An 18,652-nucleotide genomic window follows, 5' to 3' on the forward strand; every position below is an offset into this window, starting at 1 on the left:
AACTATGTCATATAACATGTCAAAAGAGAATAGCTCCTATGTACTTCCTTCCATAATTATGATTTCTTAATATTTATTGTCATTTTGGCATTCTCAAGTACCCTGCTCTTTTGTAGAAATTAGCTTTTTAATAAAGTCAGAGGAGAAGGTCAGTGATCTATTTCAGTCAGTGCAAAATGTTTTGTTGGCTTTGCTAAATGAAAATTGATATCTATTTATCTTTCTTTGAAAGGTCATTGTCTGAACTTTTGGCTTACAGATTTAGGGGTTATTGCTGATATTTTAATAGTATTGAGGTTCATATAACAATCAGTCTTTGTAGTTCATAGAAATTAATATTACAGAAGGAGAATCATTTAGAATTCTTTCTTAATAAATGTTATTGCAAGTCATTAGAGTTTCATGAAAGCACAGAGACATATGGAAAAGTCCCAGCAGAATAATTAGGAAAATTTCATATAGACAATATGCCATTCAACTCTTCACAGAAGACTTAAGAAATTAACAGCCCAGGCACATTAAAGTGATTTCAGACTTGAAATAAATGAATGTTTTGTTTGAATTTGAGAATATTTACAGTAGGTTTTGTTTTGTACCATGTTTTTACCATGTTTTTTTTCATTTCTACTTTGTTTCTTCTTTAACCCACATTTTAATTCATATTTATTTTCCCATGGATGTTTGTTTATCTAGAGATTCAAACCCTTACTTACCATTTTTTACTGAGTGCTACATCCAATTAATGAATTCTTCTATAAAGATTTTTCACCCCTTTACAAATATCTTTATTTTTCCTTTATGAACAAGTATTTGTCCTCATGTCATTTTAACTGGAATTAAAAAGTAACTCTTTAAGAAACTCTGGTAGAAATTAATCCTCATTGGAAGAGATAAAAATTCTGTGAATCAATAGAAATTTGTCATTATCTTCACACTTTATCCTGAGTTATTCTGACTCGCTGCATTGTTGGTTTCATTGATATTGAATTTATTGCATTGAACTTTTCACTGTATTGAACTTATAAGGGTGCCTGTTGAGAAAGCTGCCAAAGAGCCTGGAATTGAAATTATACAAACCAGCACAGTGATGGGTAATTGTCTCATTGGTTTCAGTATCTTTAAGCATTAGATGGTGATCCTCAGACTTGGTAACTATGATCTCAGATGGGCAATTTGCTTTTTTTGTTTTAAAGAAATATACATGGTAAGATTTAGGTGAATTAGCAAAGAATGAGGCAAAGATAATATGGTTTATCCTGTCAGTTTGGGGAGGTCCTGTTATCCATATCTAGAAACATTTCACTGTTTCTTTTCCGTCTCCCTGGACTTGTTCTCTCCCTTTTCTTTACTGCCTACTCTTCAAATCTGAATACCATTATTGCACAATAACCCTTGATATTTGAGATACTATGAATTTTAACAGAAGGGTTTGTTTTGTGTGTGTGTGTGTAGAAATTGTTTATTTCCATAATCAATGATTTAAAAACATTCAGCAGGCATATTTGTATATTATTTTCACCTGTCTGAATATGTTCCCATTTCTTCTTAGACTAATGAATCTTCATATATGTACCATTTAAACCTGCCACAATTTAGTATATTTTGAAAATCTATTAAAAATTTTAAAGTATTAAAAGAAATGGATGCCTGTGTGAAAATTACAAAATGTCAAGATGAAGTAGAGAATAATAGCAAAACCTTTATGCATATTTATCTGTGAAATCTCACTTTTTTTTTTTTTTTTTTCTTTTGCCTGTTATACATTCAGGTACAGAAGGTTTGGGATTCAGCATCACTTCCAGGGATGTAACAATAGGTGGCTCAGCACCAATTTATGTGAAAAACATCCTCCCAAGGGGTGCTGCCATCCAAGATGGCCGGCTGAAGGCTGGTGATAGACTCATAGAGGTGAGTGGCTTCTCTGCATCCCAAGTTCCATAATTCTTGAAAAGCTCTCTTTTTTTAAGGGTCAAGGTTTTCCTAACATTTTCATAAAATTTGAAATTAAATTATATATTTTAGAAGTAGTATGCATCCTAAAACAAAGTATTTCCGCTTCAGTTTTACATTTCTCCTTGTTATTTGATGAGAAATGTCTTTCATTGAGTTCACTCATAAATTTTTAGTTACTTGGACATTTGGTTTATGAGATAACATAACATTTGTCATTATGTAAGTACAGTGTCTGTTAGGTTATATTTCTGGATGACTTTAAATTTATGTCTGGCAGTATAGAAATGTTATCTCCTCTGGAATCAGAGCAGAGACAAATGAAGTAAATGAAAACAGTGTGTCTTGATGAGAAGAACAAGGAAATTTGGAAATGTCAGCGTTGAGAATGAATTGAGACATAAAAATCAAATGTCAGGGGGAAGAAAAAAGATAGTTTTTCAAAGTTTCCTTTCTGTACCTCGTGGGTTTCGGTTCATTGGTCTTTGGGGCTATCTTTGACATACATAGGATGGTTAATTTCTGTTTGCATGAGTTTTGTGCATGTAGAAATTAAGGCGAAAATGATTGAGAAAGAGGGTACCTTATTAGCGGTTTTTCTTAGTGTTTTCCTTAGGAAACAGTCTGTATTTTTAGTGGTAAGTGCATTCAAATACTAATGTTAAATATATGGAAGGGGTAAACAACAAGGTCCTAGTGTACAACACAGAGAACTATATTCAATATCTCATGATAAACTATAATGGAAAAGAGTATTTATTTTATTATTTAAAAAAATTTTCATTGGCGTATAGTTGCTTTACAGTGTTATGTTAATATCCATGGTATAGCAAAGTGAAGCAACTGTACATATCCATGTATGCCTTCTTTGGAAAAGGGTACTTTCTTTTCTTGGCTGCACTGTGCACATGTGGATCTTAGTTCCCCAACCAGGGATTGAACCTGTGCCTTCTGCATGGGACCATGGAGTTGGAAAAGGTTATTTTAAAAAAGAATATATATATGTGTATAACTAACTCACTTTGCTGTACATCAGAAATTAATACAATGCTATAAATCAACTGTACTTTAAAAATATACTAATATTAAGGTAAACATTTATGATGTTATCCTTTTTTCTTAACTTGTAGTCTCATATGTAACTTGAATCTCTCCAGCTCTAGCTCTCCTCCTAAAGATTTTTTGAAAAGTATGAAACCAAGGAATAGCTTCCAGATTTTTTCTCGCATATACATTTTAGGCCTAGATTCCTTCGATCTTCCTCTTTCCTCTTTGTCTGTTAGCATGACACTACATTTTAAAGGGATACAGATAGAAGCCCAATGAAAAGAAAGGTTTGAGTAAAAATTGTGTTTCTGGTATTGTTTCCTGAAAGAGGCTCTTGTCCTCAGGCTACGAGTGAGGGTGGGTATTAGTCTCCATTTGTAGTTGTAGCTTGTTTCATTTAGGAAGTGTCTCATCTGGGACATGAGCCTGGTTGTTTTTTGCCCCTAAATAAAAGAAAACAGTCGGTGTCCCTGTCTCCCTCTTCCCTGCCTCTCCCTGCATGGCCCCCCGCCTTCTTCCTTGCCGAAGGTAATCACTTTATTTTTGTATCTCCCTTTCATCATGTAATCGCTTTACTTGTGACACATTACAGAGGCTTTTGCTCTACCTTTTGAGAAATGGAAGGGCCTGAGACCTGTACCTCTTCAGAATTACGCTTTCTTTTCTCTAGCTGTCACGCTTATTTTAACTTACCTAGTATCCGTAGTTATATCTACAGAATATCAGCAGTTCCGTGGGCAAAAAGTTTTCTGAGTATCTGGATATTTTCAAGCCTGTATAAAACAAGTATCATGTGATTAATTTTTTAAAATGATCTAGAAAATTTTTGCTTTCTTTAAACCTGTTACTACCAAAAGGTTCCAAAACATATTTTAACTACAGGAAAGTTTTGATGTTACTATTTAAGTGATACACTTAATTGCCTTAACTCAATGTTATTTCTGTCTGAAGAGAGTATTATAGGATACTTTTTAAAAGAAATTTCCATTCTCGTTTCTGTTAGCTATGTCATGTTGCTGATAATGTTTTTATACTTTCTACAACAATGATGAGATTCCCCAGGATGTGGTTGTTTAAAGTCTATCTCTGTCTTTTTTTTTCCTGGTAGAATTCTCTTAAAACATTGAAAAATCTTGAGATGAAATACTGCTTGCCCTCCAAAAAAATTATTTTATAGAGATTCTCCTTCTGTGTTTGCTATTTAGTGATAAAAAGTTATTGTCATAATTTTCAGTAATATTTCAATGAAAACTAAGATGCTTTTACCAAAATATTTTTAGTGTGTTTTACTACCCCTGTAAGGGTGGCACTTTTAAATTTTGATATAAGAAAATCTGTGATGAACAAGGGCATCATGGAATCTCAGTTCAAAAATAGGAAGTTTTGTGCCAGTGTGGCATTGTAGATATATTTGTATCTCTGGTTACTTGTTAATGTGCTGGTGGCTATGCTTTTGATTTATTGATGAGATCTGAAAGATTGACTGTTTCCTGCCTTGCATCAAGATAACTGCTATGCCTTTCATTATTAGCCCCAGCAGCCTGGTGGTTACCAGATCAAGGTAGAATATACCATGCAATGAGTCTTGTTCCATGGCAGACATGATCAGTTCTAGAATGTGTCTCATCTCCTGTTAATCTGTTTGCATGGTATTGTCGCTGAAAACTTTTTGTTTGTTTTAGGTTAATGGAGTCGATCTAGCAGGCAAATCCCAGGAGGAAGTTGTTTCCTTGTTGAGAAGCACCAAGATGGAAGGGACTGTGAGCCTTCTGGTCTTTCGCCAAGAAGATGCCTTCCACCCAAGGGAACTGGTGTGTAACTTCAGAGCAGATGAATAGTTTCTGACACACATGAGTCAGTGATCTGGGCTAGCTACCTGCTAGCCAATGTTTATTAAAACATTTTCCAAGCCATTTCTATATTTTGTATATCTTTCAGCTTTAACATAATATAAGCTTTCTTTCCTCACATTTCCTCCGTTTTGGAAATAAATATCCACAATGTTGCATGCAGGAATATTTGAAAATCAAATTGCAGGAATATTTTCTAGGACAGCAAATGTTTATTACTGAACACTTTTAGATGGACTGATTGAATACAGAGATGTCGATTATTCCATAACTGTCACTTCAAAGGCTGTTGTTGAAAGCTTGCCATATTCTCCACTACATATGACAAATTTTCATATTTCAAGTTTTCATGGTACATGTAGCTAAGCCAAATAAAGATGCTTGCTTACTGTTGTATGAAAAAGAGGGCCTTAATTAAATAGTCTTACTGAAAGTAAAAAGACCTAAGATGCAAGAAGCCCTGGGGCCATTAATTCCTAATATAGACGTTATTTGGAATGACATAAATGAAAAGGGATTTGTTTGCAAACTATTTATTTCACTTTTTATACATATGTCAATGTATCTAAATATTAGATACTGGTATTTATGTAGTATTGGTGTGAGTGAAATATGTATATTAAATTGACATGGTTCTTGGTAATATAAGTAATCACCTTAATTTTTTTGTTTTGATGTAGTAGGAAAATCAATTTACTTCAAAAACAAGTGGTATTTGATATATTTCAAAAGATATTCCTGTCGGGTCATTTTAGGACATTTGGCCTGTCTTTCAGATAGCTTTTAACTTTATCTAAACAATAATTAATCTATATATACTAGAGTGGGTAGGTTTTAGGGATGCAGTTTCAAAATTCTTCTGATTACCCTAATTCTCTTAGGCTAATCCTTCAAATATAGATGTGTCATGGTTAGTAAAAATTCTCCTTAATTATAAAACAAATAAATTTTAGTCATGGGAATCTCTCATCCCTTGGTGAAACACACATTGACAATTTACTGTGATTTCATGGAAATTTCAGATTGTGATAGGGCTAAAAACTGAACACTTGTGTTTTAAATAGATTTTAAGAAATGACAAAAACTTCTTTATTTCTGTTTAAAAATGTTTAATGCATTATTTCTCAATTTAAATTCAGTTTTCCGTTTCCCCCCACTGTTATCCAATTTTGTGCTTAAAATGCCACCTGATCCTAAATCTGGAGTTGTCTCTATTAAATTGTAAATGAGCACTTAAAAAAAAAAAAAGACTGAACTTTCTATGCAATGAAGCTTTAGTCCTTCCTCAGTGTATCTGAGCCTGGGTGATAGTTGGCATTATTAGGTTGCCAAAACTTAACTGCTGCTCTTACCGCCTTTCCTGAGTTCCTGCCAGCATAGACCAGCTTAAGGTTAATCAGGTTCTCCTGGCCCAAGTTTGATCTTCCAGGCTTCTGTTTTCCCCTTCTGCTGCCTTCTTTTTTTTTTTTCTTGGTTATTTAATTTATTGCTTGTGAGCTTTTCATTAAGGAGTGAGCCAGTAGGCCGTCAGTTTATTATTCACATTGCAGCTGCTATACAAGATTTAAAAAAGAAAATTCTGAAAACTTAAAGGCGGGGGGTGGTGTTTAAAATGATCTTTCAATCCAGTTAACAGAACACTTTTCCTTTCTTTGGGGTGTTTATATTTAAATTCTATGTCTAAAGCAAAATTTATCAATAGGTACCTTTTTAGTAAGTCAACCATATAACTATATTAATTGAAGCAACTCTATAGTACATGAAAACCATATCACATTTATAACCTGTGTAATATTATAAAGTATAATGCTTGCGGTTCAGACTGTGGTTCAGACTGTTATTATTTGGCCTAGCTATCAAATTACAATATACTTTATAATTTAGACTTAGTTAGGAAAATTAGAAAACAAAATTAGAAACAGTGCCAGGAATAGAGAAGCAGTTTTGTGGGATTTGTTTTCCTCCCAGTAATAAATTCATGATGTACTCCAAATGAGCAACTAAAAATTTACATCTAGAGAAAAATTTTTAAAGAACCACTCCCTGCAGCTTGCACACACACACACAAGATAACATAACCATATCAATGAAACTTTGCAAGGCAGAGTAATAGATCAACCATAACTGATCACCCTCTATATATTTTGTTGATTTTAAGAAAAAACAATTTTTCCTTGAAAGTAAAGCTTTGTCTCCCTGTGTGTTGAAGGTGGCTTTGGTCAGTCTGTATTTATGTTTTTCTTCAATTCTTCTAGAATGCAGAGCCAAGCCAGATGCAGATTCCAAAAGAAACGGTAAGAGCTTTGTCTTTTGCAGGATGCAGAGATGTTGGAAAGATAAATTGAACTAACTTCTTACTAATTAATTATGAAGTTACTTGTCCTCTCTTTTCCTGGCTCATAATAGATCCTACATAAATTTATTAAATCCTAAACTGGTCTTGCCTTAAGTGACTTATTGCTACTACCCCAAATGAAGACTATTTCATGATTATTTTTGATCAGACAGGGCTAAAAAACAGACATTAAAGACTCTCTTATTCACCTGTGTAATAAGAGGGACTAAAATTGGTGAGTCTTATAATTTCATATACACACACCCACACACATATATATATATGACACATGCATCTGTATATGGAAAGTATTTTATGAGTTGTGAAGTGCTATATTATAAGTGGCTACAAAGATGAAAAAAAGAGAAAAGAAAGCCCAAGTAAAAAAAATAGGGAGGCCTATAAGGCATAAAAATGTGTCATAAATAGGAAAACTAAAATATGTCAGCAGTTAGACTAAACATATTGTCATAATAACATATTCAATAATTTTTAAAATTTATTATCAGTTATTGTGACAGTTTATATGGGACTAAAAATTCCCCTAACAGAAGTAAGTTTTCACAGCTTTGATTAAAATGCAAAAATAGGTGTTTAGAAGACAAATCTTAATACAGGCTGAAAATAAAAGAATAAGTAGGCAATACTAACATAATGAAAGAGAACGAATTGCCATATTAGTTTCTAAGCTTATCTTTTTGTGTATGTGGATGCACTACATGGGGAAAAAAAGAGGGTATTTTATGTTGACACATGATATCATTCAGTAGAAAATCTAACAGACAGGATATTTTATACATTAAACATCACAGCACAAAAACATGTCATTCTCAAACCCTTGTGAAGAAAATGGAAATTTGCAAAACCATATCTACAGTGGGTAATGCTAGTATGTATTTTTCCAAATTTGGCATGTTAGACAAATAATATAAGAATATGATGAATCTGAATGACATATTAACGCTATTAAAATATAGTATAACATAATTTAATTTTCATTGACATATTCATAGCCAGACAGCTTTGAACCTAATAAACAAGCAAAATATCATTTTCAAATATTCCATCATTACAAAAAAATGTATGAATTATCAGACCTTAGAGAAAAGTCAGGAAACAACCTGGAGAATATCACATGTTTATAAGTATAGGTTGTAGGAAATTCATAGGCTCCATTTTTTATCCATTAAATCAATAGGTCTGTGATAGTTAATCAAAATCACAGTGGTGTATGTATGTGTGTGTGTGTGTGTGGTTGTGGCTGGGGTAGTTTGAGGGAAAATCAGACACATTAATTCTGAAGAATCAAGTAGGGCTTAAGAATGTCTTTTTTATTTCCTATTTTAACAAACAACAATGCTAGCAAAATGTACTATAAAGCTAAGCACTTGAAATAGCATGATGTTGTTGTAGGAACAGACAAGTAGATAATTTAAACACATTGATGATGGAAGCGGTCCCAGTGTTTACATGTGTGCGCATGTTTGTTAAAGGAGGCATTTCAAAATAGTGGTAGAGTGGTTTATTTAGTATTTGGAACAATTGGCCATTGACTTAAAAAATTTAGATTCCTTTTTATTCACCATAAAAAAATAAATCTCAATTGATTATGAAATTAAATCTAAAAACATACCAAAAAGAATTGAGGAAATATGTGAAAAATTTCTGTGTTAAATTTGGCTAGTGAATGGTTGTCCTGGCATGACAAAGTCAAAATGTCCTAAAAGAGCAGATTGATGTGTTTGTTTATAGGTATTAAAAAACTTGTATAGCAGTAACTGCACCATGAAAGAGTTGCAAGATAGATATTAAACGTGGGAAGTATTTTGCAGTGTGTTCCTTAGGTGAAGAACCACTGTTTGGTGTTTGGAATCTTAATGTCATAGAACTTTCTTGGAAAAGTGAATGGCATCACAAATAAACTATATCTGTTAATGCCTAAGATGATCTGAGATGGAGAATGATGCCATAAGCAGTAAAGATAAGCATGTTCTTTTGAAACATGTAATCAGTCCTGGTGAGGAAATTGAGGATTAGCTCTGAAGTTTTTGATCACCACTGCGAAGAAGCAGCTTTGACTTTAAAGGTGGTATTCCATGGAGAATGTCCAGGTGCCCTCTATTCTGTGCCTCACCCCAACTCTTTTGTGGTCATGATAGCATGCCAGAGCAAATGCCAATTCAGGCACCTGAACAAGAGATGGTATGTGTGTATATGAATCTGACTTGAGATTGCAAATGGAGATTGTTTCTGAGAAGGGTTTTCCAAGCTAGGTAAAAAAAGGTAAATTTGTTTTTCTCTTTTTGGTCTAAATGTTTTCTTTTCGGTTTATTGTTCTTTGTTTGGTCGTCTCACACCTGGGTCTCTCTTTCTACTTTTGACAGGCAAAACCATTTTGGGCTGTTAAAGGTTTTATGTTAAAATTTCAGTTTAAAAATTGGCTTTCAGGGTCTCTCTCTACCTTTTGGTGGCAAGTCTTAAATTCATTCACATAGTGAAGTTCTCTGACATTATATTTGTTAAACTTTGAGGTGATTGTAAGCACCTTGAGAATGGAACGCCCTAAAGCCCAATTAGTTGATCACAATGACTCCCAGAACTGATTAAGTCTTAGAAATTGTAAAAAAAGGTCATTTAGGTAGATGAGCCAAGCTGTGCCAATGGCTGATCGACCTTTTAAATACCTGAGACTTGGGTTTCTTGTACATCTTCTAAATTTTGTTTTAATTAGCCAGAATGTGTAGCTAGAAATCCTACTGAGTTTTAGGTTATCCATTCAAAATTGGACGAAAAGCTCAATTATTTAGCATAGGCTCAAGGTCACTTATTCCATGACTTGAACAAACTCCTTGCCTTTGGAAAGTTTATTCACTTGATAGTTTTATTTTTGTGCTCATCCAGGTTGGACAAGATAATACATGTATGTATTAGTCAGGGTTCTCCAGAGAAACAGGACCAGTGGGATGTGTAGATAGTTATAGAGAGACTGATTATAAGGAACTGGTTTGTGTGATTATGAAGGCTGGGAAGTCCGAGTCTGCAGTGTGGGCCAGCAGAGACCTAGGGGAGTCCACAGCGTGGATGAAGTCCAGAGACAGTCTGCTTGAGAATCCCGCTTACTCAGGCAGGCCTGTCTTTCTGTTTTTCTTTAACTGATTGGATGATATGGACGGTAATCTGTTTTATTAAGATTCACAAATTTAAATGTTCATCTTATCACAAAACACCTTCCAAGTGGACGCAAAATTAAGCATCACAATGAAGTAGTGAGGTTACCTACTGGTTATCAGGCCTTAATTTACCAAAGTGTCAATTTCTTCTTTGGGCTTCAAAGGACAGTGCAAAACTGCTTAGGAAGGCCCCCAAGAGCTCTTTCTAAGATCCATGTAAGAATATCATTGTATGTCAAACAAATTCAGAGCTACTGGATTTAAGTAGGACTTTAGAAAATAATAGTTTTTAGAGGTGATGCTAGAGCATGTAGATAAGATATGAAACATGCCTAAAGGTCAAAAATTTAACATGCATGGAATCTCCACTTGGGATCCCTTGCAGAGTCAGGGGAATCTCCCTGTAGAAGCTGCAAGGATACACTGAGGAAATTTGGGGATAAGCTAACTGATAGGTTATAGTCTTGATCTGGAGAATTAATGAGCTAATCAGTCTAAGTCTGGCCTTAGGCTTATTAATGTAATGGTTATGGTAGATCAAGTAGAGCCTACCATGTAGAGTAAGAAAACTATCCCATTTATAATAGGATCCCCCCCCCAGAAAATACTTAGGAATAAATTTAACCAAGGAGATGAAAGACCTGCACACTGACAGAGATAAGAATGGTGGGCTGGAGGATCAGGAGAGTGAGGGAAAGGAGATAATGGTCAAAGAGTATGAACTTCTACTAGTTACAGGATGAGTGAATTCTGGAGGTCTAATGTAGAGCATGGTGATTATAGCTAATAATACTGTGTTGTATACTCAAAAATTGCTAAGACAGTAGATCTTAAATGTTCTCACCACAAAAAAATGTAGTTTTGTGAGGTGATGGAGGTGTGTTAGCTAAACTATGGTGTTAATTGTTTTGTAATATATAAATGTACCTAATGAACACTTTGTACATCCTAAACTTACACAGTGTTATATGTCAAATATATCTCAAGAAAGCAGGGGAGAAAACAGTCCAAAGTAAGACAAACCACATAGCGAACCTAATAGGGGGTTGAATTATGGATTGGTACTTCTTCATTCAAAGCCTTGTATAAATTCTTTGGGATAAACTGATCATCAAACATTTCTGATCATCAAACATGGGCTCTCCTGGCTAACACTGATGGAAGAATACAAAATTCTCTAATTTGAGTTTTTGTTGAAGATTTCTGCTATCACACATTAATCATATGTTAACCTAATCATATGTTGAACTAATCATTATAGTTTGGCTTTGACCATCAAATGATGCTATTATCACAAAGAATTTTATAAAATATGTGGTATTTCTAGTGCTTTAAGTACTCAAGTTTAAAGTCATGATTCAGTGAAAAACTTTTCAATTCAAATGATTCAAACTTACTTTAAAACAATCTTATTCCAAGATTGGGATAGAATGATATTTTCATGATCTTATAAAAATAGTAATGATTTTGTATAATAAATCTGTATCCATTTTAGGGGATTCATTTGAAATTCCCTACTTTCACTAAAGTAAGTTAAAGGTTTCCTAATGTTTGGTGTATTTTCCCTTGGGAAATATATCTTAGTTATTTTTTATTGTCATCCTTTAATGGTAGAGTGATAAAAATTATTTTTAAAATTTATTCTGTGTTTTGTTTTTGCTATTAACTCACGTCATTTTAAAGATTATATTGGTAGTAATGTCTGTATTAAAAATAAGGACTGTTTTAGATATAGCAATACTATTCTGTATTAATTACTATGTGTAATTTTTATTCTGAAACATCATTCTTTCAGAAAAGTTTCGAGAATAGCCTGAGGAGCTCCAGTATATTTGTCTTTTTGTTAATATTTAACCACATTTGACATGTAATTTTCTTCCATTCTTCCCTCTCTCTCCCTCTAATATCTCCATCTTTCCATTCCACTATATGATTTTTTTCAGAATTGAGATAAATTGTAGACATAATTCCCCTTCATCTGTAAACCTTTCAGTGTGTGTATCCTAAAGAATGACATTTTCGCATGTAACCAGGTTATAGGCATCAAAGCCGTGAAGTCAACATTGACTTAACAGGGTTGTATCCTGTTGTCTCAGTTAGTGTCCTTCATGGTGTGCAGATGTGAACAAACGAATGAATACATATGCATCAAATTCTGGTCCAGTTTCCACTGTCCAATCACCCCTGGCATCTAGTTGTCATATCTCTTTAGTTTCTTAATCCAGAGCATTTCTTCCGTTTATCTTTGGTTTTCATTTTTGAAGAGCAGATTACTTTGAAAATGTCCCTCAATTTAGGTTGGTGGGATTTCTTTGAGAAATGATTTTTCTTGCTTCACATTACAGATTAACAACTGTAATGTAACAACTGTAAAAAAAAAAAAAAAAAAAAAGCCTTTTTCCCTCCTCCTCAGTATTTGTAGCATCAAGCAAAACATTAAAAATTTTTTTAAATGTTATTTATTTTAGATCTACTGTTTGAATTAGAAAAGAGCACATAAAACCAGATGTGACATTTTAACTTTGCTAATAAGAGTAATTAACCTTAAAATATCAGCACAAATATCATGCATAAACATTCATTTTGCATATGGGATAAAATAAAATCTATAGCTTAAACTGTAGGGTTATTCCTTTATGCAAAAAATATAAACACAGTACCATCTCTTACTTAAAAAAATCCTGCTCTTGATTAAAACTGTAAATGGTTATTATTATTTGTCTGCTATACTTGCATATTATTTAAACTCTAGATGTTGTGTTAGTGTATTCTGTCTTTAACTTGTATGAAAACTCAAGTTAGGCATGAGAATATGATGCTGTACTTATTTTGTAAGATCCATCATAAAGTTTTCAGCCCTACCTGTCTTCCCCATCCCATTGTTAATCCCTGCCCAATGATCATGTTTTGGCCACATAATATAATCAACTTCTACTTCCTTGCTACCAAGTTTGCAGATTAACTGCAGGCTCAGAGTGGCCTGTGGGCCAGCTGTGTCCCCTCAGCTATTGGGACTGTTGTTTGGGGCAGAAAGGAAAGCTAGGCTTTAGTGCAGATCACTTGTGGCTCTTTTTCTGTCTCGCTGCACATATGTGTGCATCTTTTCTGCCATCTGAGGATTAGTGGGAAAATAAATAGTCTTCATACTGCCTATGCTTTAAGTTTTCTGTTTCTAATATGCTTAGCAAAAATGCTCTTTTTTTCTGGACATTTGAAGGCAAAAATGCCTATGGAGTAATGGCCAAGGGAAAATACGCCAGATTGTATGGATGGAAAAAAATCACATGTATGCATATGAGGGACATGATGTGTATTTGAGGGACATGATGTGTATTTGAGTGACATGCATGTCCAAATGGCTTAAGGAGCAAATTAAAGGGAAGCAAAATATTTATTGTGTTTCTTTAGGAAAAAACTTGACTCAAGAAACAGTTGATACAGTACAGAATCTGGATGGAGTAACAGTTGAAGATGATAGAAAATTAGCTTCTCCTTGTTATCAGAATGAAGAGATCCCCATACTAGTAAGATTTTTGGAAAAATTCTCTATAAAGTAGACTTTGAAATAGTTTTTAAAGAGCAAATTTTTTAAAAACATTTTGCTGCCGGAGAATTAAGTTCTAAAAGTTGGCGTTAATTTCAGTCTTATGTCAAGAGCGAAATGGATTAATAATACTGTATCAAATGAAAAGTACAATCTCTCACTTAAATGTTTTTAATGACAATAATGACTTAAGATTCAATAAGAAAGCTGGAAAAGAGTATTACTTCCATCCTGCAGTTTTCATAAGAAATGAAATTTTTCCATGGAGAATACAGTCTCCTTTAAAACAGGTTCAGAGCAGGGCAACATGTCAGGAAGTGATTTGAACTTGATTAAAATTTCTGTTCACATATTCAGTCAGCTCCTTATCTTGATTTTTCGAGTAGAAGAAAAATGAAAATTTTAAGTCTTAGTAGAACATTATGGAAATGTCAATATAAGTAAACATTAAGAAGTCAAGCTGAAGCTACATATCAGTAAGTGACAATTAAGAACCTTCCAGATTTGAGGCAGATAAAGGTACTGAATGATGAGACTTAAAAATGCCCTTGTAAGGGACTGTCTTTGGTTTCTGTGTCTTTTTTTTTTTAATTAATTAATTTATTTTACTTTACAACATTGTATTGGTTTTTCAAATGCAATTTTCCCAGGAATATAAGTACTGGTTCTGATTCACAAAGTGAATTTTATCTTTCAGTTTCCTCTGAATTTAAAGTAGAGGGGCTGTATTGTGTTCTGATACTATTTTGTATTTCAGACTTTAGAAACATTTTATGTTAAGGTAGCTATGTTTATTCATGCAAGGTTTTTATTTATGCTCTCCAATCGTTTTGAGCCATATGGATGAAAATAAAATTTATAGAGCAAAACAAATATATAAAGATACTTTCGCATAGTAAATACTGATGTCAGTATTTTAATAGAGTGTTTAATGTTTATTTTTCCCCAATCCATTGATTTTATTTGAGCTGTAATTATTCTCTGGGAATATTTTAAATGTAAGAAGGCTTTTATAATGCACAGGTATAGTTTTTATTTTGATTATGGTACTTTGTATAGTTAACATACTATTCCTCTGTATCTTTTCAAGTTCTTTTAAAAATATTATTATATGATTTTCCTATTTTTAATATATTAGAGGTTTTTTTTTTTTTTAAGCATACCTTGTCCTGATGACTTTGAGGCCAACTTTTCAGATGGCACAGAGAATGTTAGCATTGAATATTAGTAAGTTAGAAACAACAAAAAACCACATTATTGTGGATTTGGATAACATACCTCTTGTATTATGATAATCTAAAAAAAAGACTCTTACTGATAAACTCTGTACTTCCAAAAATTATTTCATCTGGTTGAGATATCTCAGATTGGATGTTAACTTTCTAAATGCCTTTAAAAAATTATTTTATATTATTATGTTAATTTTGATAATTATTAGAAAATTTTAAAAAATCTGTTGAGATGCAAAGAAAAAAGCTGAAGTCTACCCACAGTTTCAGTGCTCTGCAGTGGGCTTACACATGTGTAACTTAACATTTCTTAAGAGTGCAATCTTCAAAGCATGCCTTATAGTCCAATCTCATTAAGTACCGTTAGATGTTTAACCATTCTTCAAGCGTATTTTGATAATCTCAGTATTTTGATAATGCTGGAGAAATATTCCAAAAGTACGAAAAGAGAAGGAAGAAAACTTGTAAGACTAGATGAGACTTTTAGTTGTGATTGAAAGAACTTGTGCCCCATTTCTATTTTGTGGTTGGAAATGCTGAACTTGATAAAGAATTCGGGCCTCACCTACTTGGAGATGGCCAGCATAGAGTTGGGAACACTACCAAGGATTACAGAAGGCAGAGGACGTCCTCTTCTGGTGTCCAATATACTTACATGTCATCACACTGCGTCTCATCAGGTTATACCTGAAGCATTCACTTGCTCCTTGCTTTTTGGGGGGAGCTGGGCAAAAGTTTGTGCATCTCAAATGTGTTGGGTTCTGTCGCAGTCTTATGCACTGGATGTCTACTATTATGAAATCAAGGTCGGCATATACAACTCTTTAATTAAACAATATTGCTTGAATAATATCCACCAGCTGTAGTATGTGTCATACAGTACTGTGGAAAAAAAAATTTCTCCAAAGTTATTTATCTCTACTTTGTCTCACAAATGTTGAAGGTTAAAACTCTCTAGCAACACTCTGAAAATGAGCCCCTTTTTCTGCTGACTTTGTATCATCAGCATTTGTTGTTTGAGAATAAAATGATACACCCTAATGAACATTAAGCTATTAATAACATTGAAAATTCCTAGTGAAAAACAAAGGGACAAATGAGTTATATTTATTTATTTTGATTTCCTGCTGTTTCTGTTTTTCTCCTGTGGTTTAGAACATATAAACAGATGAAAACCCCCCACGAAAAACAAAAACAAACCAAAACTCTAAGGGTCTACATGTCTTTAGTCCTTTTGCTACATTTTTTCTCCTAAATTTCTCAGACTCTGATTTAGGTTTGTTTCAATATTGAAACAAGTGTCACATAAAAATATTAGCAGCTGGCTCCAGGAATCATCTGGAAGGGGTGCAGTATGCGATGTTATCATGGATCCTGTTGTGGAACTTCTGTGGAAATACTGTGCCTGTTATAATTAAAGAACTGCTCATTAGCAGTCCTTCAAAATAGCAGAAACATTGGAATATAGCTGTGCAATTTTGTTTCCTGTTAGAAAGCAGAAGATGAGGATACCGTTCTCACACCCGACGGCACCCGGGAATTTCTGACGTTTGAAGTTCCGCTGAATGATTCAGGATCTGCCGGTCTTGGCGTCAGTGTCAAAGGTAACCGGTCGAAAGAGAACCACGCAGATTTGGGAATCTTCGTCAAGTCCATTATTAATGGAGGAGCAGCATCGAAGGTAAGCCAGTGTCAGTCTTATCAAGCTTGTGCGCACTCACAAATGTTTAATTTATAGCCCCATTCCTTGGAAACATTTAAATGGTTGGGGTGAAATCATTCCTCTTCCCTATGTATGTTCGTTTCTGTGGCCTGTGAAGCAAACCGACAGAAAACAGATTAATAGGAGAAAAAGTTTACAAATTTTACTGATGGTAAAATTTCCAATTTTATGTGTATGGGGGCTCCCCAGGAAGAAGTGAAAACCTAAGGAAGCTGTTAGATTTAGAAGCTTGTGTACCATTTTAGCAAATGGTGATAAATTGTAGAGTAGGGATTAGACAAAGAAAGACAGTTTGGGCTTCCAGGGGCAGTCAATTGTGGGATGGTAAACCTCTGAAGGAAACCCGTGGAAGAAAATCTCCTTTTATAAGGTTTGTTTCTGAAGACGCATCTCAGTAAGTCTCTGTCTCTGGTGTGGGGGTCGTTCTCCACTTGCAGGTTAGAGAGAAGAGAACCGGCACCTTCACAAGGAGGACCTTCTACCCTGGGTTCAGCCAGAGGCAGGGAGGACGCAGCCTTCTCTCCGTGTCTGACATTTCTCACTTGCCTTCCGCTGAGAATAATCCCTATGTCAAAGTGGTGTGTTTTGGGATGGTGTATTCTGATCCCCTGTAACACTTAAATATTTTCTGGCTTTTTGTCTAATACCCCAAACAGGATCAAACAACTAGTGAAATCTCAGTGATGTTTCCTTTGGGGATGCAAGTCTTATCTTCAGCTCCTCATTTTTGATCTCTGAGTTCACAGCCCATATTCATGCTAGTGAAATGAAGATTATCTTTGCAGAGACTTAGCTCAGGTTCTGGCACAGACCTGCCTGACAGGAAAGGTTAATCCCTCCCTCTTCTCTCCCCTCCCCTCTCATGGGTCACTTCTGTTTCCCAGAGGAGAGAAAATGTCCTGGCTGTCTGCTGAGGGGGTGCTACTCTTCTCTGCAATTGTCTAATAGCCTGGAGCTTTTGCACGTCTTGGGTTGTAAATAACCTCTCTGGGTGTCTGTGGAAGCAGGAAAGTAATCACTTTGTGTCCTTTGAATTAGTATGCTATTTTGGTAAATAGATTATGATAATGACTTGATTTACAAATGTATAAATGATTGAAGTAGACACAGGCTGCAAGGGCTGCTTACACATTATTATGCTAGTGTTCAATTGGGCATAATCCATTAGTATTAAAGTGTCCCCCCCCCCCTTTTTTTTGCTTTTTTGCTTTGTTTTCATTTTATTTTTTTAACGAAGGGGAAAGCAGCTTCTTTTATCACAGATTATTTAATGGCACTTATTTTTACCTGCTTCCTTCCCAGGATGGGAGGCTTCGGGTGAATGATCAACTGATAGCAGTGAATGGAGAATCCCTGTTGGGCAAGACAAACCAGGATGCCATGGAAACCCTCCGGAGGTCCATGTCCACTGAAGGGAACAAGCGAGGAATGATCCAGCTCATTGTGGCTAGGAGAATAAGCAAATGCACTGAGGTAAAGAATGAGAAAGACAAAAGGCATCTGAAGTGGCCGTAGTACCAAGTTCTGTCCTAACATTGAACAAAGAATTACAGGTCCCTGGGCTTTACCTCAAAAGATTCTCAATTATCTCTGGTGGCTAGAGTTTATTTCATTGTCATTAGATTGTGATTTATTTTCTTAATTCTGTGATCAAAATATTCCTAAGCATGCAGTAATATTTCTAATGCCACCTCAACAGTTAATGCCAGGATTTGGAAGGCACCTTTATTTAGCTGGATTCACACCTTGGAAACAAAGCCACACATTCCTGCTCAAAGTCCAGTTTCTCTTCTGTTCATCAGTG

The 18,652-nt window shown here is 34.5% G+C and overlaps 1 protein-coding gene across 13 annotated transcripts in view; it reads left to right on the forward strand.

Moving 5' to 3' along the window:
* PARD3 (par-3 family cell polarity regulator) overlaps positions 1-18,652 on the forward strand; it is a 553,895-nt gene that overhangs the window by 316,485 nt on the left and 218,758 nt on the right. For 8 of the 13 annotated variants that reach the window (XM_065921047.1, XM_065921054.1, XM_065921051.1 and 5 more), the window contains 5 exons: positions 1,769-1,908; positions 4,680-4,808; positions 7,103-7,141; positions 16,618-16,806; positions 18,151-18,321. In XM_065921047.1, the coding sequence (XP_065777119.1) occupies positions 1,769-1,908; positions 4,680-4,808; positions 7,103-7,141; positions 16,618-16,806; positions 18,151-18,321 (668 nt within the window). The remainder of the gene's footprint in view (positions 1-1,768; positions 1,909-4,679; positions 4,809-7,102; positions 7,142-16,617; positions 16,807-18,150; positions 18,322-18,652) is intronic. The other 5 variants (XM_065921050.1, XM_065921055.1, XM_065921057.1 and 2 more) reach the window with 1 other exon arrangement.

Source organism: Muntiacus reevesi, chromosome 2, assembly GCF_963930625.1.
Source record: "Muntiacus reevesi chromosome 2, mMunRee1.1, whole genome shotgun sequence".
Classification (NCBI taxonomy): domain Eukaryota; kingdom Metazoa; phylum Chordata; class Mammalia; order Artiodactyla; family Cervidae; genus Muntiacus; species Muntiacus reevesi.